This window comes from Hippopotamus amphibius, chromosome 16 (genome assembly GCF_030028045.1).
Source record: "Hippopotamus amphibius kiboko isolate mHipAmp2 chromosome 16, mHipAmp2.hap2, whole genome shotgun sequence".
Taxonomy (NCBI): Eukaryota; Metazoa; Chordata; class Mammalia; order Artiodactyla; family Hippopotamidae; genus Hippopotamus; species Hippopotamus amphibius.
Window position 1 is genome coordinate 42,926,160 of NC_080201.1, and position 25,890 is coordinate 42,952,049.

At 48.1% G+C, this 25,890-nt stretch overlaps 1 protein-coding gene across 1 annotated transcript in view; it reads left to right on the forward strand.

Annotated features, from left to right (window-relative positions):
- The window catches only part of ZNF536 (zinc finger protein 536), a 308,162-nt gene that overhangs the window by 134,642 nt on the left and 147,630 nt on the right, over positions 1–25,890 (forward strand). Inside the window, exon 3 of the mRNA XM_057712666.1 lies at positions 19,526–19,678. Within this exon, the coding sequence (XP_057568649.1) occupies positions 19,526–19,678 (153 nt within the window). The remainder of the gene's footprint in view (positions 1–19,525; positions 19,679–25,890) is intronic.

A 25,890-nucleotide genomic window follows, 5' to 3' on the forward strand; every position in this document is an offset into this window, starting at 1 on the left:
GACCAAGTCCATTGCTGCTGTGGTCCAACTCTTACTGCCACTTTTCTGGGGAATTGGTTTTTCTCTTGCATCAAGACCAGTCTTTCTTGCTGGATTTCAGGGAGCTCCACCTCTCTGCCCGCCCCCCTCAGGCCCCCAGGCTGGGCTCCCACGCTCCATGCATGAAGCTCCCTCCTTGGCTCCCACCACAGCAGCCCTTGGCGTCCCTTCATCTCCATTTGTACACGCAGCGTCACGAGCCCTCACCATGAACATCAGTCCCTAGGGTGGCTCAGAGAGGCTCAGGGGTCAGGAGACCTGACTGCAGTCTGCTTTGCCCCAAGCAGTTGGGCGAGCCTGCACGAGGTATTCAAGCTCTGTGAGCCTCAGTTTTCTGAGTAATCAAATGGGAATCATCAAAATATGTCCCACCTGACAAACATTAGCTGCTATCATGATGGTAGTCGCAGTCTTTAGCATTCGTTTTACCATTAGCTGGTTCATATTTCATCATCATTATTCTTATTTTCTATACATTTGTTTTGTCTGCCCACGTGCATATTAAGCTCCTTCAGGGTAAAACTCCCAGCCTCTGATCGTCCTCATTGGAAATGTCTAATGCCGTTGACACAGAGTAGGATGTCAGCAAGCGCCCTGTGCTTGACCACAGGAGCAGGAAGGACACCTCTGGGGCTCCGGTGGTAAACAGAGGGCATTCCTTGGGTTCCGCCCCATGGCCACAGATCCATGGTGGACCACGTGGGGGTGGACGCCCAAGTGCTTCCCGCGCTACCGCTGCTTAAAGGAAGTCCCAGAAGTAAAAGAGCATTCAGAAAGGGACCCAGTCAAGAATCCTACACAAGCCAGAGGAGCCAGGGTGGAGAGGAAAAGCGGGTTCCATTGACGTGTGTGCTGTGATCTAATTTCTCGCAGACAAACGAGGACTAAGGAGAGAGCCGGGCCCCTCGCTGAGTGACGCCCATGTCGCGGCTGCCTCCTCTGCCGTCCGCCGCCGTGCTCCCAGGCAGCCACCCTGTGGGCCCCCCCGGGCTGCTGCATGGACCGCTGCCCCTGTCTCCCCACTCTGTGCCCAGCACACAGCAGGCAGCATTCGCATTTGTGGGCTGGATGAATTAACTCACATCCAAGCAAATACCCGGGGCACGAACCAAGCGAGAAACGAGGCCAGAAAGTCCAAGGTGTTTTCAGTCGCTTGGTCAGATCTGCCTTTCTCCTTCCAGAAGCCCTAGGAAGAAAGCCCTGGAGGAGATAATAACGGTGTCTTTCACAACGGAAAGGTCAACCGACCTGTGTTTATTGAGTGACTCAGTGGGCCAGCCCTTTGCTCGGCTTCGTAGGTGATTACGAGACAGGCAAACCCACGGGGTACTCTTGGTAAGCAGGCTGAAATCAAAACGCATGAGGAAAATGAGAGAGCAGCCCGGAGCAGCATGTCATTGTGCAGAAACGTCCAGAAAAGGTTCAGAGGACGGGGCTGTGCGGGGGGAGGCCCTGGCCGTGGCGCTGGGTGGGAACACCTGAAGAGACAGAAAGGAGAAGCCTGGGTGCTGCAGACGTGGCGGTCAGGGTGTCCGTGGGAGCCCTCCAGGCCAGCCCAGCCCTGCAGCGGGGGGTGTGTCTGTGTGCCCTCGCTGGGGTCCTTCAGTCATGTGGCTCTCCAGCCACTTGTCTCTGATCGCTGCACTTCCTGCTGACGCCTCTTTGAAATCTGACTAAGGCCGTGAGCGCGCGTTCCAGCATTTCTGGATGCAATTTGGTATCACAGCAAAGAATCAAAGGATGTTTGCTATCACTTTAAAGTATGTTTCTCTCCTTTTTCCTCTGAGCACCTGACCCCACAATCATCACTGGCTTTGAAATCATAGACTCATCATAATTATGAGAATTCGTCTGGAGGCTTCTGTCTTATTTGCTCAACTGAGGTTATTGAGGCCGTCTTTAGAGGTGGAAAGGGTGTCCGGGACCATCTCGGCCGAGATGGCAAATCCAGAGCGACGCCTGCCGGGTGGGGGCGGCCAGGTAGCGAGGATGAGGGAGGGGCCTGGGGAGGGAGAAGCCCTCACTGCCCAGCCCAACAACCGCTGCTCCTCAGGACCCTGGGCCCGGCGTTGGGAGAGAACAATTTCCCAGGAGAAGCTGGAAACTAAGAGGATGCCTGAAATGCCCCGAATTGGTAAATGTTAAAAACAAATGTGGCAAATGAAAACCCTGCATAATGAGCGTTTGAGATCTCTGGTTTGGTTGCTACCCCCGCGCGTTAGAGAAGTGGAAACAGAGGCCCAGGCATGGAAAAGGACATGGACTAGGTCATGAAGGTGATGGACATGTGTGTCCCCTCTGCCTCCTTCGTCCAAGTCCCAGGGCGTCGTGTCCACAAACCTCAGGCTGGGAACCTTCCATCAGCATGCCGCCCACGCCACCTCACCACCTGCTCCTCTGCAGAGGCTTCTGCTTACCCTTGGCCGGGGGTGGCTGGCAGCCCCTCTGTGGCCTTGAACCTGGGTTGCAAAGCCTGATTCAGTCAGTCTCTGAACCGGCTCTGTGATTGTCCCTTCCAGGTAGTTGGGGCCGTGGCAGCGTGGCAGCCCTGGGCCGCACGCAGGGAAGGCCAGGGCTCTCAGGGAGGGCGATTTCAGTGTTCTTCGAGGGTATTAAAGGAATAGAGTGAGAGTTAATGCAGAACTCTTTCTTTGACTTAATTTATTATAATATATGTGGCTAAAATGTAGATCACACTGCTGTTTTGGATCTCCGTTTTGATTCCCAAAATTGCAATCATGATAGGTGGATTATAACCGTGCTTTAACATACAGATGAGGAAATGTATTCCTGTGCAATTTTCCCCTAAGGAGAAGTCAGAGGATAAGGGGCAGGAGTTTTGAATAACCTTGCAACATTTAGTTGTCTCTCTCGGTTATGGGATAGGAATTAGCATTACAGGACTATATGTGTTGTGACTGCGGCCCTGCTTTGAATATTAGTGTGGAAGAGCTTCCAAAGGGAATGGAGAGAGCAATTTTCCTTATTAAAAAAAGTCACCACGACCTAATCTAGCAAAGTGGTGCTGCCATGTTAAATTGCTGTATTTATTTAAAAATATTAAGTGCCTACTATGTGCCAGGCACCTTGCTGGGGGCTAGGATGCCCCAGTAAACCAGACAGACCAAAGATTTGCCAAGGAAGTGAGCGCCAGCAGTAAACATTGGGTGGTGCCCAACTAGGGGTGAGCTGGGGGGGACAGAGGTGAAGGGATGGGGCCGGTGAGAGTGGCTGGAGGCTCGGGGGGGTGCAGGCCAACGGAAAGGAGCATGTGATAAACCTCACACAGATGGGAAAGCAGAGTATTCCTTATTCTGGAGGGGCACGCAGAGCACCCATGTGGTGGGGTGTCCCCAAGAACATATATGTCTGGGCAGACTTTTCCTTAGGCCCAGACATTCAGCAGAAGAACCAAGCGGAACAACATCCCGAGGTCGTGCCCCGGGGCCTGGACTCTGCCCTGTCCCCCAGGGTGGTCCTGGGCCACACTCGCTAAGCCTCTCGCTCACACCCGAGGTTCTGTTTGTTCAGATCAGGCCCACCCGCTGCCCCCACCCCAGCATCTGGGCTGGGGCTCTTGAGAGCTGTCAGTCGTATAGAACAACCCCCAGACTCCCCTTTCCTCCTGGGAAGGCTGCAGCCTCCGCCCTCACAGCACAAGCCCTGGACTCGGTGTTACCAGGGAAGGTCAGTAGTGGAGAGTGAAGGTCTTAAAAGAAAAAGGTGGCCTCCTTTGGTTACACTACATGGAATGACCACCCAGCCTCCCCAACACCATTCACTCATGTATTCGTTGGCCAGTCACCCGTATTTACTGAGCACCTACTCTGTGCCAGGAGGTTTTAGGGACATAAGATTGAGAAAAATAGACCCCATCCCAGCTTTTAAAGAGTAGACAAGCAAGTGGGAGAGAGAGAAATTAAGCAGGTATCACACAAGCATATGGTGAGTACAAACTCTGATAGGTGTCTCGTGAGGTTACATTCTGGGGTAATCGGGGATGACCTAACTTAGTCTGGAAGTCCAGGAATGTCTCCCAAGGAAGCGGCATTGGATCTGAACCCTCAAGAATGGTGGGATCAGTCAGGCAAGATGGGAGATGTAGGGTTTGTGTTTCAGGATGAGGGACCAGCCTGTACTTCCAGGGCCCATCAGGGAGAAAGTTCTCACCTCTCTCGTTCTGGAGAGTCATAAGGGCTTCCTTGGGACTCTTAGATGTTCTGGGGATGCCCTGGACCGATGCAGAGCAGGCAGGGGTGGGAGCGGCATCTCCGTGGCCCCCTGAAGCATTGTTGAGGAAAGCTCCCAGCTCACATCACATCACAGTCCCACGTCACTGCCCAGTGCCCAAAGGATGGCTCTAAAATTCTTTCTCAGTTTTGGGGTCAGGGCATGGGCTGGTCAGTGGGCCTCTGGGGTGCAGGACTGAGGGGCCTGGTGACTGTATGTCTGGGCAGATGGGGTGGTCTGCGGAGATGTTTAGAGGCAGCCGGCCTGTCGCTCTTCAAGACCAGTCATCTCGTGGGTGGAGCACAAGATGCTGAGACCTGAGCTGCCGCAAATGGTGAATGCTCCTCTCTCTCCCTGTCATCCTGGTCCAACACCTTCCCCCAGGTCTTCCTCCTCGCCCCCTGGTTACCCACCTCAAAGGGATGTTTGGAGTAAGTCTGTCTTGCCTGGGAGGTGCTTGGGGGCAGGCGCCAAATAAACTGTAACTCTGGGATCAGAACACGTGGGTGTGAGTGGAGCCTTGTTCGTGCGTTTCCCACCACGGAGGCTGGTGTCGCCCTGGAGATGATCTTCCCAGCTTGGCAATGTGAGTCCTACTTGGAATGTGCTGGGGGAGGGGCCTGACCATGGGCAGGGCTCCTATGATGATGCTAGAATGATATGAGTCATCACCTCTGGTTTATCCTGGTTATCTGTGTGGGGAATAATGGACCTGGGTAGGTCAGGGGAACTGTCAGTTGGGAATCTAGTAGATGCCCTTTCTTCATATTATCTCATTTGGTGTTCACAAGGGATTGCAAACTAGCACCGTTATTCCCACTTTACTGATGGTGTTTGGAGTCTGGACAAGGTCAGGAGAAGCATTTACAAAGACAGAGCTCCGAAGTGGCGGGGCCAGGCTGGGACCCAGAGCTAGCCGTCTGGAAGCCAGTGACTTTCCCACTCTGCTGTGATACCTCTGCAGGATTTAAGGCCTTGCAAACCCCCTATCTCATGAAACACTCAGATTCCTTTGCACCATTGTCCAACTATTATCCAGTTATACAAATAACGGCGCTAAAGTTCATGAAGCTTTAGCAGTTTGCTCAGGATCACAGAGTTTAAATTTAAACTCAGCTCTTGGGGTCAAACACATCTTGGTGTTTTGAGATGACCCCTTCTGCCTCGCAGTCTCTGCGCATGCCTGGGGGCCATGGGGACAGTTTGATCTGCTCCCACCACCCCTCCCCCCACAAGCAGGGCTGCTTATTCTTGCCCCCTCCTTCCCTTGGAGGAGGACGCACTCATCTTGCTTGTCCCTGGTCAGGATTCCTTTGGACTAGTCTATGGGATTTCTAGAGCCTGTAAATTCCCTTTGAGACCTTTGCCAACACTTGATACCTTTATCTGCGATCAAAGGAAGAATGAGCAGACTTGACCTTCCCGTTGGAAGCTGCTACCCAGGAAGCTAGTCCCCAAGGGTCAGTTCATTCATTCACACATCATTTATTCATGCATGTGTTTGTTGGGTGATGGTTGGATGCCTACTGTGTGCTGCTTGTGGAGGACTCGCCGCCTGATCCTCTGCCTGTTGCGGGCTAGACGTCCAGGCTCTTCACCTGGCCAGAAAAGCTAGTTGAGGGCCCACTCAGGAAGCGAATGTGACTGGCAGTTATCTGAGGTTTATAACACGGTCTCATTTGTAGTTGAGAAAAGGCCGCTCCTGTGGTTATCAGAAACCAATCTCTATGGGGTGGGGGGGAACAGCAAAAACTTTGCTGAACGTGTCACAGTCATACTGGCTAAAGTCCACTGCCCGCCCGCAGCCCGGGGCGTCAGCCTTGCCAGGGCACAGACACTGGACGGCTGGATGGGGAGGGCCGTTTCCCAGGGCATCAGCTCTAGCTTTGTTTTGCCGGCAGGTACCAAGACAATGGTCAGAGGGGTAACCTTGGCTGTCTCCTTGGCTCCTCTTCTTTGTGGCCTGAGCCAAGTCCAAAGGTTTTGTCCTTTGGAGATCTACCGGCCAGGCAAAAGAGCTCCAGAAAAATCTTTGTGCCGTGATGGGCAGAGCTAGATAGAAATTTTTTTTTTTTTTTGCTAATTTTTATATGTCAACTATTTATTACTACACGGTATTGGAAGTTTCAGCATTTATTCAAAAAAATTGAAATCTTAATCCATTGATACTGTTCATCTGATAAAGGTTCTCAAATTAGAAGGGCTGGATAAGTCAGTGCAGCTCAAAAATGGCAGTAACTTCAGAGCTGGCAATTGACACTTGTTTTCTGCCACTGTTTACTCTTCAATAAAAAATGCATATTTACCATAGCAACCTCCTGATCACGTGGTGCCCTGTCTTACCCGCTACCCTCTAAAACAGAATAGCTTCTTAAAGAAACACACGCATCCTAATATGCATGCTTTTCAGATGCAAAAATGTGTTCTTTATAGGGAAGCACTCTTTCCTGGGATTTAATGCGAATAAACACGTCATCTTTATAGAAATCATTCTGGTCCCATGTCTTAAATTTTAGGGCGTTCACTTTGGAAATCAAAATAAAATTACCCTTGGAAGGGTTTTTGATTATCTTGAGAGTTTGCTGATTATTTATTTTAATACAGTTCTAAAACATATATATACTGTGCATTTATACATGCACATATATATTTATGTATATTTTTTCAAACTGCAGCCATTAGTATAGTTTGGAAGGGAGTTTGCTGTGGATTCTAATGACCTGCCGCTTCATCTGTGATTAAAGATTGTCATCTGCGCGAAGCTCAATTGCAGCCTGAATTGTTTTTCACTGTTAACTTGGGAGAATTGCCTGGGTTTTTGGAGCTTTGGAGAAACTGCTCCAACCAGGACTTTTCAGGAAGGGAGCATGCCTGCTCATTCTGGACCTTGTGCAGGTGTTGGGCTCCATCGCGTGGGGCTTGTGGGGTGGGAAGAGTGCTAAAGCCACAGTTCCCTGTGCTCCCCCCTCCAGCCATCCTTGCATGCAGGGGGTCCCTTTGGCAATACTCATGTGAAAAGCTACTGTTAATTGGAGCAGAGCCTGCACCAGGCACCGTGCAAAATGAATTGTTATGACTATCCCCGTCTTGCAGATAAGAAAACTGAATGAACCTCAGAGAGGTTATGTAATTTGCCCAGGATTACACTCCTAAGAATTGTTGGAACTTGGTTTTAACCTGAAGCCTTTGATTGAAGACCTATTCCACTTAATGTATGATTGGAACCTTTCTGTCGGGCATAAGCCAGAAGCACAAGTGGAAATGGGATAGGGGGTGGGGAGCGGTGCCTTCCTTCTCAGGATGTTCTTGGGAGATGTCGCATGGCCTCAGTGTCAGTAGAACTTTTGGCCCAGTCTTCCCGTTCTGGTTTGCACCTGTGCCTGGCAGCCACGTACTCCCGTGCTGCAGGTCTCCGTGGACGCCAGAGCCCTGGGACAGCAGTGTGGCTGTGTGCGTGATGGGAGCTGTGGTCAGTGCCCCTCTGGGGCACCTGGGCAGGCTGGGGGTGGGGCACATCTGAACCAGGCTTGGTGGATTTTTAAAATTCCTTTCAGCCACATACAGACCAACCCAAAAAACAAGAACATATTGTGACTCTGTTATGCTCAGTGGCTTTGGGGGAAAATCCGATTGCGAAGTGAGGCAGGGCTCTCCATGATGAAGTGGCATTGTGACCCGAACTCTGAAGAGGAGAGCTGCGCAGACCCCACGGCCCAGCCAGCCAATCTGACTGCAGCGTGTCCACGAACCATTTCATAATTATCCATCATGAATGCCTCCATGCTGCCTTGATAGATTATTTAAAATGGTGCCTGCGCCTCCCATGCAACCTCAAGTCAGCCCCGAACTGTACATACATACAAGCCGGGAGAGGTAATTGCTTATCATGTATCTTTTTGTTCCAGACACTTTTATAAAAGAGTATGTATTATGTATGGTGTGACCTTCAAATGTCAGGAATGTGTTGTGCAATAAACTGTCAATATTTGTGGTTATAAGGTACTAGATGACTTTTACAATAATTGGAACGGCTATATTAAAAGCTTGGATCACTCAGCTGGCTAAAGAGAAAGACACAGGCCAGTGTTCATCGGGGACCTGCCTTCTGCCAACGATTAAATGAAAGATATTGCAAGGTGCTTAAGATGTCTTCTTTGTTTAAAAAAGAATATGGCAAAACACGTCTCCAGGGGAAGCGTTATCTCCAAATCGTCCCTTCTCCTTTCAGTGTGCTCCATTCCCAGGAGAAAACTCCGCACCACAAGTTATGGCGACTGACCAAGTGCGTTTTAAAAAAAATCGGTCCAGCTTGTTCTCAGTGTCATTTAAGTAAGAATTCCTGAAACATACCCGGCAGGCAAAGAGATCTCCTCCAATCTTCCCCGCAGCCCCCACACCCCACCCATTAATGAGGGGGCTGTAAATTACCTTAAGAGGATCTTAAAAGCTACCGTTTTTTTTAAGAAAATAAATTATGTAGAAATCTTTGGGGAATTTATGCTTTCCTGAAAGTAGGGGCTTCTGTAGTCTATAGTTTTTTGTTTTTTTTTTTTCAAGAAAGGAACATGTAATTTAAATTATGAAGAACAAATATTCTATTTGAAATAATTACAATAGTAATTGGGGCATGGATTACTTTTAAAGTATCTGTTTTATTATACTTTTCCATTGATTAATGTTTCTTTAGGCGAATAGGAGGCTGTTTCTTCCAATGCGACCACATCTCACTTTTTAGCTAGGAAGTGGGCAAATGAAATAGTGGAAGGTGCCTCAACAACATGCCTGCGTCTTCTCAAAAGCTCACTTGTGGCCTTGCTGATGAAAGTGTGTGTGTGTGGTTCCTGCCACCTGGCTAGAGAGAGACCCGGGGGACACCCCAGAGCCACCTCCTTCAGGAAGCCTCCCCAGGTGCCCCTGACCTCCTCCCCCGCTGCTGGTGTCCCACTCCAGCCCCTGACTGGAGGGCGGGGTCTGCGCTGAGCACTTTGGGGCATTTCTGGCATTTTGCTGGTACTCAGGGCTAGCTCCCCCCAGGCTACTCAAAGCAGCTCCCCCCTTGCAGTCAGGAGCTGGTCTTAGCCTCTGAATTCCAGTCTGCGTGCCTCCTCTGATTCTTTTATGTATTTTGAAAAAAGTATAGACTCTTTTTTAAAGTGTGTATTGAGCACCTGCTATGAGCTGAGTGCCTACCGCGTACTGGGGGTATAACACCAAACAGCAGTGAATAGTTGCTGTTTGTGTGGAGCTTGTGTCTGGGGGAAGGAGACAGGTGGTAAGCAGACAAATACGTAGGTCAGTTAGCATTTTCTAGGTGATAGACAGCTTCCTTGAAGGGCAGACCAGAGAAGGAGCACCCAGGTTCCCTGGAGTCAGGGAGAGCTCCTCTAGACAGCGTGGTCAGGGACGCCTCTCCCAGGAGGGGCCTGCGGACTAAAGCCTGAGTGAGAGTCTCTGTGTGAATTCCGGGGGAAGAGAATTCCAGGTGGATGGGGCAGCAGGAGCAGAGCCCTAAGTTGGGTACCAGCCAGGAGGGCTTGTGGAAAACGGAAAGATGGGGGGCTGGAGTCGAGTCAGGAGTTGGGATGAGGTCAGAGCAGCAGTGGGGGCCACTTAGGTGGAGGTTGGAGACCAAGAGGCGTTGGGGGTTATTCCAAAGGGTAATGGAGCCAGTGGCCTTCCCTCCCCTGGACGTAACCAGGCTTTTCCCAGGAGATGGCAGCTCCCTGGGCCGCCCGCGCTCCAGACTCATCCTCCTGCCTGGTTCTCCTCACGCAGGCCAGTTCATAGGTGACCCTGCTCTGCACGGGTTCATTTGAACAGTTTCTGGGATGGGTCCCCGCCCACCAGGCCAGAAGGAAGAGAGGGGTGTGCAGAACCTGAAGAGAGCCGTCACATCAGATGTCTTGTCAAAGGTTGATTCTCTGAGTCCCCCGTCCCGCCTGCCGCATCCACGGGCACAGTTCCCAGGCTGGGGACTGAAAGTGCCTGCCCACCGCTGGCCCTCAGGGCCTTGGGAGAGCTGGCAGCCCGGGGATCACAGAGGATGCTGTCAACGGCAGCGTCACACCATGCCAAAGGGAAGAGACCCCATGGGTGGCCCAGTCACCAGCAGGGGGGCTCCACACACTCCCCTGACAATGAAGAGAGGGCTCTGGGCTTGGTAAAACCAGAAACACATTTGGCCCACAGTGCTTGATTTTGAAGCCCTTGTGTATTTTAAGGGAAATTTAATCCATATGTTTCTGATTCATTTTCACTTAACTCATCAAAATGTTGCTTTAGAGAAGCTATTTGAGATCCTAGTATCTTACATTTTTTTCTCCAAATTTTACCCTTTTAGTGACCTATTTCCCCAATTCCAGAAATCCTATCTTGCTAAAAGCAAATGGAGCTCTGCACAGTTTTGCGTTCGGGTCAGAGGTGAGGAAGGCGATGATGGAGGACATTTACCTCGGTGCCCAGAGATCTGTCGCGAGCTCAGGCCTTGCCAGTGAGCCCAGCCGGCTCCCCAGTCCTAAGGACCCACAGGGAAGCTGGCTGTTGCCTTCTCACAAGTGGTCATCCTTTTCTAAAATAGCTCTCTATTTAAACAAATACTTTCGCCAATCCATATTAATGCTTAACTGTTTAACATGACTATATATGGCCATTATAAACCAGAGAACTGCAATGAAACAACAGAGACACCAAATTAATAGTGACCCAAGGCATGACTTACGCCTTCCAAGAGTTAAGTACAATTTTTACAGTAATGTTATAATTTTTATGTATACCATTAATTTAAAATCATTTTTAAAAATAAAAGGAACCCTTCATCAGGAACCTCTACCACTGTGATCATTGTTTTATTTGAATTTGTTTATTTTAAAGTATTCAAAATTAGGGAAAGTGTTACGCTTTTAAGAGGAACTGTACATTCCTTTGGATTTTTTTCTCCAAAGTATTATTTCTCCTCCCCTAAAAAGATCTTAAAACACTGATATCTGTGGGCAAAGAATTTAATAAAGATGTGATTTTTTTGGTGTCATGCTCATTCTTTAGACTCCACAAGTTGTTTTTTCCTTTGTTAATGAAGTGAGAGCTGTGCTTTTGAGATGCTCTTTGCACAAGACGGACTTCTAGAATGAACTACATGACTCATCTGGGAAAATATATTTACTGTTATACTAGGAGTTCCATAGAAATTAAAATACCATGGCCTTTTAGTAAACACTCAGGTTTAGAGACAGCTCCCTTACCCACCTGTGGCTGCTGGGATAACTCTCCATTCCCTGCACGGGCTTATCATCACCACCACCACCATCATCATCACATTTTTTAAAGTTAATTAATTAATTTATTGGCTGCATTGGGTCTTCGTTGCTGCACAGGGGCTTTCTCTAGTTGCAGTGAGCGGCAGGGTTGGGGGTGTGCTACTCTTCATTGTGGTGCACGGGCTCCTCATTGTGGTGGCTTCTCTTTTTGGGAAGCACGGGCTCTAGGCACACGGACTCAGCAGCTGTGGTTCACGGGCTCTAGAGCGCAGGCTCAATAGTTGAGGTGCACAGGCTTAGTTGCTCTGAGGCATGTGGGATCTTCCTGGAGCAGGGATTGAACCCATGTCTCCTGCATTGGCAGGCAGATTCTTAACCACTGCGCCACCAGGGAAGTCCGATCATCATATATCTATGTTTTTTTAATGGGAATCTTTCCAAAATGTGCTTTCAGGCGTGTGAAGGATAAGGCTGCCTGGCAGAATGAGGTGAGCGCTGAGAGTATGTGCACAATTTAAAAAGAGACCTCTCTTTGCTTTCTCTTTTTGGTCTTGCGCTGCCTCTTTTGGTCTCTCTGGATCTTGTTCTCTGTCTCATTCTGTAAATTAATAGGACTACTTGGAGGATTGGATATAAACCCAGAAGCCCTCACCAGTAGAAGGTTCACACTTCCTGACTCCTCCCACGGTGACGACTCTCCAGATCCCCATGACCTAACAGAACCAAGATGTTTTTCTCATTCGCGCACAGTCTGGCTTGGGTTGGCCCCCTCCATCTGGTGATGCAGCGATCCAGGCCTCCTCTATTTCGTGATTCTGCCCACTCAACCCTTGTGTTGCAAGGGTAGGGTGGCCATGGAGGAGAGGAAGGTGGCCGTGGCACACTGTCTCTCCTCTGTATCGCCTCCAGCCATTGGCTGGACTAGTCAGTGGTCCCAGCTTAGTGCAGAGGCAGTTGGGAAGAGTAGGGGCTCGTGGAATATATAGGAGCACGTACTATCCCTTTCATGGTCATTCCTCCCATCTGTCTAAGAGCCATCCCTGTTTCTTATTTGGCTTAAGATGGGCTGGGTGGGTGAAGGAAAGACCACAAAGTGGGTGAAGACAGCCTGCAGTGGGCTTGGGACTCTTCCAGCATCGCAGGACTACAAGGAGCCGAGGGGAAGGGCCAGTAAGTCCAGCTGGGGCAGGGTGAGAGGATTTGCCTAAGGACAGCCAGGCACTTGGGACCCAGAAGGAAAAGATTCTGCCTCCTGACTCCTGAGTCAGACTTCTTTGCAAACAAGCCTGTTTTAAATATGTACCAACGAAGCTTGGTATTTAAAGATAACCTGGGTGAAAATCTACCCTTAAAATACAAAATTATTTCATAAACCAAGTTTTTAAATTCCAAACAAATGTATGAGTAAGGTTAAGTGTATAATGAGGCACCCATAAATTCAAATCATATTTGTATACAACAAGATAGCCAGTCTCAGGGATGGATTCGGAAAGCTGCTGATGGTAGTTTATGTGTGTCTAGGCTTTAAATCTTGAAAAGTTGTTAGCCTTTCTTTCTGAGTATCTGATCCGTTGTCTGTCCAGGACTGCCAGTTTGTGACTTAGTCAGTGATGAAGATTCCAACATGATCCATGACCATTTTTAATCCCCCGGCCCCTCCTCCAGGCCACAGCCATGGGACCTCCTTCCTATCCTCCCTCTGTGCATTCTCGGGGAATGTGATAGACTTTAATATCACCTTGACCTAGGTCAACCTTGCTGTACACTCAGAGGATTAGAAGAAGTAAATGGAAACATAGGAGGCATGGTTTCTGACCTTGAGATGACAAAATTAGGAAGGTCAGTTGTCTGATGTCCTCCACCCCCAAATAACATCTTTTTTATTTTTTTATTTTATGAAATGCATTTTTTTTTTACAATAAACTGCATATATTTAGAGTGTACAATTTGGTATCCCAATCTCCCAATTCATTCCCCCCCAACCCTCCCTGCTTTTCCCACTTGGTGTCCATATGTTTGTTCTCTACGTCTGTGTCTCTATTTCTGCCTTGCAAACCAGTTCATCTGTACCATTTTTCTATAGTCCACATATATGTGTTAATATACGATATTTGTTTTTCTCTTTCTGACTTACTTCACTCTGTATGACAGTCTCTAGGTCTATCCATGTCTCTGCAAATGTCCTAGTTTCATTGCTTTTTACAGCTGAGTAATATTCCATTGTGTATATGTACCACATCTTTTTTATCCATTCATCTGTTGATGGACATTTAGGTTGCTTCCATGTCCTGGCTATTGTAGATAGTGCTGCAATGAACATTGGAGTGCATGTGTCTTTTTGAATTATGGTGTTCTCTGCGTATATGCCCAACAGTGGGATTGCTGGGTCATGTGGTAGTTCTATTTTTAGTTTTGCAAGGAACCTCCAAACTGTTCTCCATAGGGGCTGTATCAATTTACATTCCCACCAGCAGTGCAAGAGCATTCCCTTTTCTCCACATCCTCTCCAGCATTTACTGTTTGTAGATTTTCTGATGATGCCCATTCTAACCAGTGTGAGGTGATACCTCATGGTAGTTTTGATTTGCATTTCTCTAATAATTAGTGATGTTGAGCAGCTTTTCATGTGCCTCTTGGCCATCCGTATGTCTTCTTTGGAGAAATGGCCATTTAGGTCTTCTGCCCATTTTTTGATTGGGTTGTTTGTTTTTTTGATATTGAGCTGGATGAACTGTTTATATATTTTGGAGATTAACCCTTTGACTGTTGATTCATTTGCAAATATTTTCTCCCATTCTGCGGGTTGTCTTTTTGTCTTACTCATAGTTTCCTTTGCTGTGCAGAAGCTTTGAAGTTTCATTAGGTCCCACTTATTTATTTTTGTTTTTATTTCCATTACTCTAGGGGGTGGATCAAAAAAGATCTTGTTGTTATTTACATCGAAGAGTGTCCTTCCTATGTTTTCCTCTAGGAGTTTTATAGTGTCTGGCCTTACATTTAGGTCTTTAATCCATTTGGAGTTTATTTTTGTGTATGGTGTTAGGGAGTGTTCTAATTTCATTCTTTTCCATGTAGCTGTCCAGTTTTTCCAGCACCACTTATTGAAGAGGCTGCCTTTTCTCCATCATATATCCTTGCCTCCTTTGTCATAGATTAGTTGACCGTAGTTTATCTCTGGGCTTTCTATCCTGTTCCATTGATCTATATTTCTGTTTTTGTGCCAGTACCATACTGTCTTGATCACTGTAGGCTTGTAGTATAGCCTGAAGTCAGGAAGCCTGATTCCACCAACTCTGTCTTTCCTTCTAAAGATTGCTTTGGCTATTCAGGGTCTTTTGCATTTCCATACAAATCGTAAAATTTCTTGTTCTAGTTCTATGAAAAATGCCATTGGTCATTTGATCGGGATTGCATTAAATCTGTAAATTGCTTTCGGTAGTATCGTCATTTTCACAATGTTGATTCTTCCAATCCAAGAACATGGTATGTCCCTCCACCTGTTTGTGTCATCTTTGATTTCTTTCATTAGTGACATGTCTTTTTAAAATTGAAGTATAGTTGATGTACAATATTATATGTTGTATGTATTATACATAACGTGTGCAGTATAGTGGTTCACAGTGTGTAAAGATTATGCTCCATTTATAAGCTATTATAAAATATTGGCTTTATTCCCTGTGTTGTACAGTGTACTCTTGTAGCTTCTTTTATACCTAATAGTTTGTACCTCTTAGTTCCCTACCCCTGTGTTGCCCCTCCCCCTCCCCTCTCCCCACTGGGAACCACTAATTTGTTCTCTGCATCTGTGAGTCTGTTTCTTTTTCTGTTTTATTCAGTAGTTAGTTGTATTTTTTAGATTCCACACATAAATGATAATATACAGTATTTGTCTTTCTCTCTCTGACTTATTTCACTTAACATAATACCCTCCAGGTCCACTCATGTTGTTGCAAATGGCGAAATTTCCTCCCTTTTTATGGCTGAGTAATATTCCATTGTATATATGTGCCACACCTTCTTTATCCATTCATCTGTTGATGAACACCTAGGTTGCTTCCGTATCTTGGCAGCTGTAAACAATGCTGCTTTGAGTATTGGGGTGCAAGTATCTTTTCCAATTAGTGTTTTTGTTTCTTTTGGATATATACCCAGGAGTAGAATTGCTGGGTCATACAGCAGTTTTTTAGTTTTTTGAGAAACCTCCTAAATTCTTGAAACAAAACTTGAAATGATTGGCTCCATGTCCTCTTTTATATCTAACCACTCCCAGCTTGTAGGAACAGGAGAAAGCTTGCAGAGTTTTTGATATCTACTGTAATTCACCTGTGCTAGGCTGAAACTTGGGAAGGGTTGCACGTATAGCCTGTGTGCCTCTGGAATATTATTTGCTGCCACCATGTAAGATGTCAATTCCTGAAGAATAGATTCCATATTATGTAGTGGGGTCAAGAAAAGAAAGAGGGGTCCCAGGAGTTATTTCTCAGCCGTTTCCCTACCCTGTGAGGCCCAGAGCAGACCCCGGCTGAGGCTGTGTTGCCTGCAGCCATATGCCCCCCCCTCAGGGACACCCCAGCCTCTAGAAGCTGGTAGCACTCCTTCCACAGAGGAGCAGGAGGAGCAGACAATGGGTCTGAGGCCGGCCTCTGTCCACATGCCCACCTTCAGTCTACTTAGCACACTTAGAGAAAGTGTCTGATCAGAGGGAAGAGATACTGCAGGTTTTAGGAAAAGGACATTTCTTTAAAAACCTCAAACCAATCCACAAACAGCCTGACAGAGGATCGCAGATGTCATTTTTATAATGCTTCTTCCTTTCTATCGTCTGTTTCCTGGAGGGACTGGGACAGGGCTGGTCTGTCCGTAACCAGGACCAGTGGTTGCTTCCCTGACCGTCTGTGTGGGACCACAGGTAGAGCCTTGGGACTCCATCTGGGGAGTCTTGCAGAAGCACAGCTTCTAGTGCTTCTCTGGGTAGAGAAGGAATCAGAGGGCAGCCCCATCTTCCCCTCTGAGTGAGCCTCTTGGGTTCTCGGCGGGGCTGAGCCTGGTTTAGCACAACTTGTTCACCGATAACCACCCAGGTGTAGGCAGGGACTCACACACAGGCCCTGTGAGTGTGCGGCTCAGCGGGCCTTGCTCTGCCATCACTGACTGTATTTGGCTTTCAGCCTCTGCGGACACTTCCTGGGACCACCCACAATTCCCCTTCATCGTCGCTCAAGTTTGTTTTTCTAGTTGGATTAGTCTAAAAGTAAACGCGATAGGCCTTCTGGCCCTCCAAAAAAAAAAAAAACAAAAAACACAAAAACCATTTCTGTGTAAAGTGAAAATTAGACTCTTAAATCTGCAAAGAAAACTGTTTATCTTACAAATTTATTCTTTTTATTGGGCCGCACATATCCAATATAGAAAGATAAAAGGAAAACAGATAGAGGCCATGACTCAGAGTAACATATAGTGAGACACAGCTCATCCTCCTCTTCTGTAAAGCCTGCAGGAGCACAGGGCAGTGTCCTTATCTGTCTGTGTATCTATATTGTGCCCTGAGCCAGGGCTCACCAAAAGCTGCAGTGGAAATACATTCCCCACACTCTCTGTTCTCTTCTGTTGGACAGCCCTGCCTTGGACTGCTCCCCAGGGACTCTGACGAAGGAGGATCTGGGGAAGGTGCTCATGTGCAGACCGTGGGACACGAGGACAGGCCTGGATGCAACATCAAAAGCCCACACCTGCCTACTCCTGTCCTGAAGTCAATACTTAGTTCAGCTCATCATTCATATGTACAGCTCGTGGCCCCCTGACTTAAATAGGGCATCTTAACCCTGTTGCAGGGAGCACTTAGGCAGAATTATAATCAGGTTCATTGTTATTTTTTTTTCTTTTCTTTTAAGAGCACAGGCTCAGTAGTTGTGGCGCATGGGCTTAGTTGCTCCACGGCATGTGGGATCTTCCTAGAGCAGGGCTCGAACCCGTGTTCCCTGCATTGGCAGGTGGATTCTCAACCACTGAGCCACCTAGGAAGCCCAGGCTCATTGTTATCTTAAGCTGACCTCATGATCCCACAAAAGGACCGAGTAATGCTGGGAGGGCAAATGCAACAGGTTTGGGGTTGGGGTGGGGAGACGGGTAGGAGATGGCCTCCCAGCTGTTTACATCTAGGACGTGGTTGACTTGGAATTGGCATCTGGCACCTGGCCATTGTTCTCCTGGGCTGTCAGCAAACCGGCTCTTTAAGACAGAGGTGGTGGCAGCCCTGGTGGGCTTGACCTGCGGGTATGGATTTCCTGCTATAACTGCATGTGGGACATTTGTTTGCTGTGACCTTGCAGCACTCCCTTGTGCCTGTTTTCCCTTACCAGTAGCCCAATAGCCATCTTTGGTAGTCTTGCCACATTCACATGGAACCACAAAGCCAGTGCTAGGTCAAGTGAGTTCTAGATGTGGATGAACCTAGCCCTCCTACCTGTGTAAAATTGTGAGGAAAAAAAAAAAAAGAAAAAGCTGGGCAGTTAGACCTTTTGAACAGTTCTTCCAAGGGTGGTTAGAAGAGTTGGGGAGACTAAGATTAAGAGTGAGCCTTCAAGGAGATTTTCCAGCATGATGATGCCATTGTGCACGGTCCAAATGCAGAGAGGATGCTCGAAGCCAAGGGGTTTCCACAGTTGCTCCGAGCAGACGCCCAAATAAGAAGTAAGTGCGATTGCCTTCACCTTGTTCACGGCCTATAAGTCTGTCCCTCTTGGCTGTGAGCAGAGAACACCAGGAACGGATGTTGAAGAATAAAAGCAATTTGCATTTTCCATTGCTTGGAAGGTACAAATCTTGTTTATTTTGCTCTCTGCAGAACTCACAGGTCTGCTTCTTATCCCAACAGTTCCCCTTGTTCCCATAGGGAACCTACCAGGAGGCCTAGAGGGTGGGCCGGAAGCTGGGGCCAGGACCCTGCCAGCCTCGGGAGCTTGGGTCCTGTGCCAGGCAGCAGCCTCCAGCCCTGCGGGGAGGCCAGAAGAGAAGGCTCGCCTGCCTCCCCTTCTCGAGACGCAGATTCCCAGCTCCTGCCCGGCTCCTCTGATGTCGCCTCTTTGGCAGTGTGGTGTCAGGCCTCGGGTGTTGCAATAACATATCCTCCAACCACTAGATATTTTCACAGTTTTATTTACTATTATGTCCCATCATTTCTGTGCAGAAGGCAGCCGTATGTAAATTTTATTCCATTTTCTAATGGTTTGGGTTACATAACAAATGACAGCAGGAAGGAAAATTTGTATTGATACTTTACAGAGGAAGTTCTCAAGTCACTGCACAAAGATTTAACTGCAGTGCTCTGAGTTTATGGGAGTTTTGCAGCTGAGTTTCTGCACATGACTTTGAATATGTCACTATATGTTTATCATGGGCTAATTGTGGAACCGCATTTCCATACTTTTTCTTCTCTCTTTCATGAGATTACACCAGCCAGCGATGGAGGCAAGACTCTACAAGGAAGAAATGATCAGTTTGGGATAATTTTCTTTCCTGTCCCAAAATAGCTGTATGTCTGCATGTCTTAGGGACTCAGCCGAGACACATTTTTTTTTCATTTGTTGCTTGATATAATGCAAATGTGATTTCGATCCTATAGCAAACTCTCCAGCTAGTCCATATTACAAATTAATCAGATTCAACAAACACCAACATTTTTAAACTTTTGAAAAAAAAATATTTAATAGGAGCTAAGCAAAGGAAGAAATCAAACCAGCTGCTGACACAGCTGTTTCTTTTCTTGTTTAATTCAGTTCAATATAAAGGTACCATATGCTGCTTAAAATGATGATAGGAAAGATGAAATAATTTAAGAGAATAACAAGAAAATACATGAATTGTCAGCATTCTGTCAGATTTAAAGAATGAAATAGACAGGTGTAGTATTGACATGTTTAACTTTGTGTGGTGTTAGCAGTTTTGGTGCGAACAACTTCTGACATGTGCTGAAGTGATGTGAGAACGTTTCTCCTCCGCTGCAGACATTGGCGAGGAGGCTGGGAGATCTGCCGGCATCCAGCAGCCCACACTGCTTCGAGACAGGAGCCTGGGCTCGGCCATGAAGGACTGCCCGTACTGCGGGAAAACCTTCCGGACATCCCATCACCTAAAGGTCCACCTGAGGATACACACAGGTGAGAAATCTGGGTGCACAGCTTGGAGGAGGCCCATGGCTGCCATGCTCCTGTCCCAGATCTACCCTCTGTGGGCCTGTCTGTGCAGCACTGTGTGGGTCTGAGCTGACCCTAATGAGCTGGTTCCTTACCCCGCATTCACCCTCCTGAATGACACACGGGCATGTGGACATGGATCTCCTGTGGTCCAGGTCGGAGATGGTGATGCTTTGTCCAAGGAACTGGGACATTTTGCTGATGGCGTCCTTTTGCTGCACTGAAGTAGCACCTCCCACATCCTTGTATGGATCAGGGGTCTTTCAGATGCAGATGATGAGAACCCAGTCAAACTCTAAATATATAAGGTCGTGTAGGAGGTCTTTGAAGGCAGGCCAGCTCCTGGCCCAGCTGGGGTCCGTGCCCACACCTGGGACTGGACCGATGAAGAGGAGGATGGGTGGAATGGAGGATGGGTGGCTCTCCACTGGGTGTCCTTAACAGAAACATTGAGATGCTCTTAACCAAGCCGCTGGACCACTGCAGTCAATTCCCCCTTCTCAGTGTTGTCCAAGCCCCTCACCGTGAGGGCTTTTCTTGGTCTCTCTGCCTCATCCCTTGGCCGTGGTTCTTGTTAGCTTTTCTGCTAGTTGTTTGCACGTCGCTAATACAAAAAAAAAAATCTATCTGAGATATGGACACCTCCATATTCTTTGATTTTTCTCCTGACACTTTATCTATTGGGGTATGAGCTGCTTCAGAGGATAGACAAATATGCCATCTATTTTCAAAAATAACTGTGGTCTATTTCCCACGGAATCAATAAAGCTCAGGGTTGTGCAGGAAATGTAGTGCATACAGGCCTCATGTGCAGTGTGCAGTTAAAGACAAGGGGCCCTCACCTGTGCCCTCACCTGTGCCTGCACATCTTCCTGACACCCAGAGGAGCCCTGAGGACAGGTGGCAGTGGGAGGGGCTGCAGTCTTTATTCACAGCCTGGGTGCAGTTGGGCGTCACCACTGACCCTCCCTGTCCTGGAGCACTTGTGTCGTGGGGTCACCCCAGGGCAAAAAGGGGTCTCCAAAAACTGCATGCTAGGCCCCCTCACTCTCTGGGGTCCATGAGATGTGACCTGTCTTGCCCATCTTCACCCTTATCACCTCCCTGCAACCCCACTGCCTTTTTCCTGTTCCTCCAGGGCAGAGTGCTTGCCCCTGCCACAGGACCTCTGCACCTGCTGCCCCTCCACCTGGAATGTTCTTCCTCTAGGTGGTCACTGGGGGCTTCGCTTCATGTGATCTCTTCAGAGAGACTGTGCCTGACTAGCCTGCCTGAAATAGCCCTCATACCCCTGCTTTATTTTCTTCACAGACTTAACACTTTCTGAAATGATCTTGTTCAGTTCAGTTGTTCATTTCCTTACGAGTGGTTTGTCTTCCACCAAGTGGAATGTGAGGGCGGCAGTATTGTCCGTCTATTTCATCTGTGGAACCCCGGGGCCTGCAAGAGCACCTTGAAGTAAATTGCAGCTTACAAGGGGCACAGTACATTTGTCTGACAGGTTAAATGACAGGACAAATAAGTGAGTGCCCCTCCTCCTGCAGTGCCTGCGCTGTGCCGCGTAGCAGGGGGCGGGAGGGGACGAGTGCAGTGGGGAACGTGGACCCTTCCCAGGAAACCTGTGGTCCTTTTGAAAAGGCACCATGCACACGTGAACTGGTCAGAACCACAGCGTGGCAGCCAGGCTGCAGGTGCTGGATTCCTGGTTGTGGATGGAAGATCCTTCCCCAGGAGCTCAGTGAGGGATCCCTGAGTTCCTGCCTCAGGGCCTTTGCACTTCTCAGGTCACTGGCTTGTGCCCTCACCTTCAGGGTTTGCACCTATGTCCCCTTCTCACTGAACTCTTCCCAGTGACAGGGCTCAGGGTGAGGCAGCTCAGCTTTCTCAGATCATGCCAATGTCCACTTTCCTCCCCAGGTTGGACCTGGGTCCCCTAGTGTTGTGGTTGGGGGGACCCACAGACTGGCAGGATGTGGGGTGGGTCCACCAGGGCACCCACCATCTCGCTGTCTACAGGAGTGTGGGGACCTGGCCAGGTGGGTGCTGTGGTACTGCCCTGTGCTGTTATGTAGATACAGGCTCCTGGGCCAGGTTTCCCAGGTGGGTGATGGCTCACTACAGGTGAGGCTGGCCCTGCCAGGGTATGTGGGTCAGGAAGGAAAGAGACAGTGACTCCCAGCCAGGAGCTCTGCCAACCCAGAGGGCCCCGACCCCCATCAGCTGGCCCGTGGTTCAAGTGGAAACGCCACGGAATATTCCTGGTGGATTAGGACCAAAGCTGGCAGAAGGAAGTCTTGCTGAACCTGGGTAGAAACAAATGGATGCTGCTTTTGGAAGTTTTAAAGCTTGAGAAAGATGATGTTTTTCCACACTTCTGCTGCTTTTGCTTCACAAACTTTTGAAGATTGTGATCAATAGTCTTTGGAGACACGGAGAGAAGCAGGACAGGGCCGTGGACAGAAGCATTCCAGAAACTTCCCAGAACAAGGGTGAAAATGAGAGCAGCCATGGAAACATCACACCACCAGCCCTCCTCGGAAACAGCATTTGCAGTGTTTAAAAGGCAGAATGGTAACCAGATAAAGATCAATTTCCTTTTTATCAAAGAACAAAGCAGTTGGAAAATGCTTACACGTGTGCTTTTGAACAGACCAGAAAGTGTTACATGTTATAAATCACCAGAGTAAACATCCATTCCGAAAATATAAAAGTGTAGATTACGCGTGTAATTAAAAATCAAAATCAAGTGGTTTGTTAATGAATGAGTTAAGAGGGCTCCAGTTGTGGAGATGTCCTGTACTGCCTTCCCCGTTCCCTTTGTGGTTTTGTACTTCCCAGGGACATGGCCAGAGGACAGCAGTCTCCGAGATAGGAGAGTTGTCTTCCAAAATGCCATCTTTTGAAGTTTTTCTATAATGGACCCATACGAGCCCATTGAAAAATCCAACGTGAAACAAATATATTTTAATTGGCCAGCATATGAGGTGGTACATTCTCTGTGTCTTTCGGTCCTACTCCATCTCTATGGGAAGTTTTGATCGTATAACATCAACTGATAAAAAACACTTTCCTTTTTTAACTCCGCTACATTAACTCAATTACTGCTCTTCTCCCAACACCTGTTTATATAGAGGTTCTGAGCAGATGCACCAGTCAGGTTGCTCTGAACACCTGGGGGCTGGGAAGAGTTTGCAGGGAGCTAGAACGTTTCTGCTGTCCCCCGAGCTCCATCCAGCCAGATCCACGCGAAACAGAGGGGAGGCCCCTGGAGGACCCTCAGATCCTAGGGGCTGCCCCTCTCTGGCTCCTGCAGGGCGGACGTTGACTGCTGCCCACCCAGCGAAGGCTGAGCCTCTCTCCTGTTTGAAAGTTGGGCTGATTAGGACCCAGTCACTGGCCACATGCAGTTTGTCTACTAGAGCACACTGCTGATGATTGGAATTCAGAGCCAGGCAGTAAGGAGACAGAGTCGGTTAGGGTTCTCCAGGGAAAGAGTGTGCACATATTGTGTGTGTGTGTGTATGCACATTTATATACATATATACACATCTGTATACATATATGTACACATCAATATACATGCATGCACACACATATATACATCTATATATCTACATATATGTACACATCAATACACATATACATATCTATATACATATACATGTATATACATCCATGTACATATACATATATAGACATATCAATAGACGTAAACATCTGTATATATACACATATACACATCTATATACATATATACATATATATACACATCAATATACATATATACATGTCTATATATATAGAGAGAGAGAGGGGGAAAGAGAGAGGTCTTTATTATAAGGAATTGGCTCACTTGATGATGGAGTCTGAGAAGTCCCACGATCTGCATCTGGCCAGCTGGAGACCCAGGAGAGTGGATGGTATAAGTTCTGGTCTGAGTTCAAAGGCCTGAGAAGCAGGAGGGCTGATGGTGTAAGTCCCAGTCTGAGGTGGAGTCCCAAGACAGGAGAAGACTAATGTCCCAGCTCAAAGAGAGAGCTCCCTTACTCAGATTTGTTCTATTCAAGCCTTCAGCGGATCGGATGAGGCCCATCACCCTGGGGAGGGCCATCTGCCTTACTTAGTCTACTATTCAGATGTTCCTCTCATCCAGAAACACCCTCACAGACACATCTAAAGTAGTGTTTGACCAAATATCTGGGCAACCTGTGGCCCCATCAAGTTGATGCTTAAAATGAACCATCACAGAGATGCATCAACAAACACCTGGTCATACCATGCAACAGGCAGCAGGGCTGCCCCCAGGTTGCCCCTGACTGAGGCCAGCCAATCATTTCCTTATCGGCTGCCTGCAGATGTACCCCATCCGTTCCCGCACTACCCCCTCCTCCGGGTGCCACCTGGCGATACTTGGAAGGGTCCAGTGTGTCTGTTTGGTGCAGGAAGTAGGCAGGTGCTGATCAGTTCCTGAAAGGCTGGAGGGGTGTGCATTGCCCATAAGCCTCAGCAGGGTGTACCACCCCATGCGTTGGCTCACCTGTGTGTCGAGTTTCCCAGTGCCTTTCGTCTCAGGAATGACCACTGTAGAGAAATGTAATAAGCAACCTCATTCATGAAAACTTGGAGGCACTAAAGTTCAGAGACTAATTAAAAATAAATCTCATTCGTTTTTTCCTCCTCTCAAATTATATGAGTGGTTTATTAATCTGGTTTTGATTTGCTGCATGTACTGGTCTGGCCTTGAGTGAGGAACCTCTTTATGGGACTAGATTTGCACAGGGAAGCCAGCAGTGGTTCCCTGGGGGTCTCAGCGTGGGCTGGGTGCTGCCTCCATGATAGAGCGGCCGGGCGCTGGCTGGGTGGGAGGCACAGGATGCCCTTCTCGGCTCCCACCTGCGTTCTTGGCACCAGGCAAGGGGCTCCTTTGTGCTGGTGGGGCCAAAGGGAACTGTGGAGGTGAGAGAACTTCTCTCCTGCAGCCCCTCAAGGGGCTGCGTGCCTTTCCTGTGGGGGAGGCACAGCCTGGGAGTTTTCCTGCCTCATGACTGAGGCTGTCTACACAGCATGACAACAGCTGGCTGCCCACAGAAAAATTCAGCCAACAAGGATAATATAACAACAACAACAGCAGTAACTGGAGTCACCACTTTCTGTGCACGCACGCTCGCTGCCGGGGGAGTGTTATTATCTGCCCCTTAATCCTGCCAGCTCTTTGGCAAACCAGGTTCCACATCCCCAGGTATCCTGCCCCGCCCCCCGCTGCCCCTGCTCCCTTTGCAGGGGAGGGAACTGAGCCTCAGAGATGTGAAGTCACCCACCCAGGGTTGCCCAGTGTTGATTACAGGTCATAATCCAGACCTGTCTGATTTAGAATTCCATTCTTTTCCGCGCTGCACTGTATTGCTATTTTTACTTTTCTGGGTGGATTTTTGGTTTGTTTTAGGGAATTAATGCAACATTTCTTTGACAGTGTGTGTCCACACCATAACCAGCAGGAGGAAAGGAAGTGACTTGTACCCACAAGGTGTGTTGATGCAGCCTCCCGGCGATTTAAAAGGGAAGTACTGTGCACCCTGGCTCCTCCTTGCCCCCTAACTCAGACGGGCCTGAAGCCTCCTTGACCCTGCATGGCTCCGTTTCCCACCAGCACAGTCAGCTTAGACAGGTGGTGAGGCAAGGAAACGGCCACTGTGGCTGGTGGAGGCGCCCTGACCCCTGGCACGGAAGGTGGGGTGGAATTAGATGTTGGCATCTTGGAGATGATAAACTCCTGATGGCTGTTTGGAAACTGCCTTTCAACCAAGCACCAATTGGTATGCGCGTGTGGGTGGGAATGAAAGTTCGGCCAGCCTAACCCAGGTGCCTTACGGCTGGCGCACACACAGCCTTCTTCTAGGCAAGGTAACCAGGATGTTTTAACATTTATAAAAGCACATTGAATAAATGTTCATAAAAGGATTGGTTGAAATGGGCGCTGTTCCCATTTCCTTTTCTAAAAGGAGAGCATGAATTGTTCTTAGTGGGGGACAGACACCTGCGTAATGATGAAAAAACAAAAAGACCCACTTGCCCAGAAGGAGATGGTTCCTTTTTTGCTTTTTGTTTTGAATTAAAATTCCACCGTTTTTCTAAGATGAACTAAAAGCCCATTTTATTCTTCCACAGTCCCCCATCCT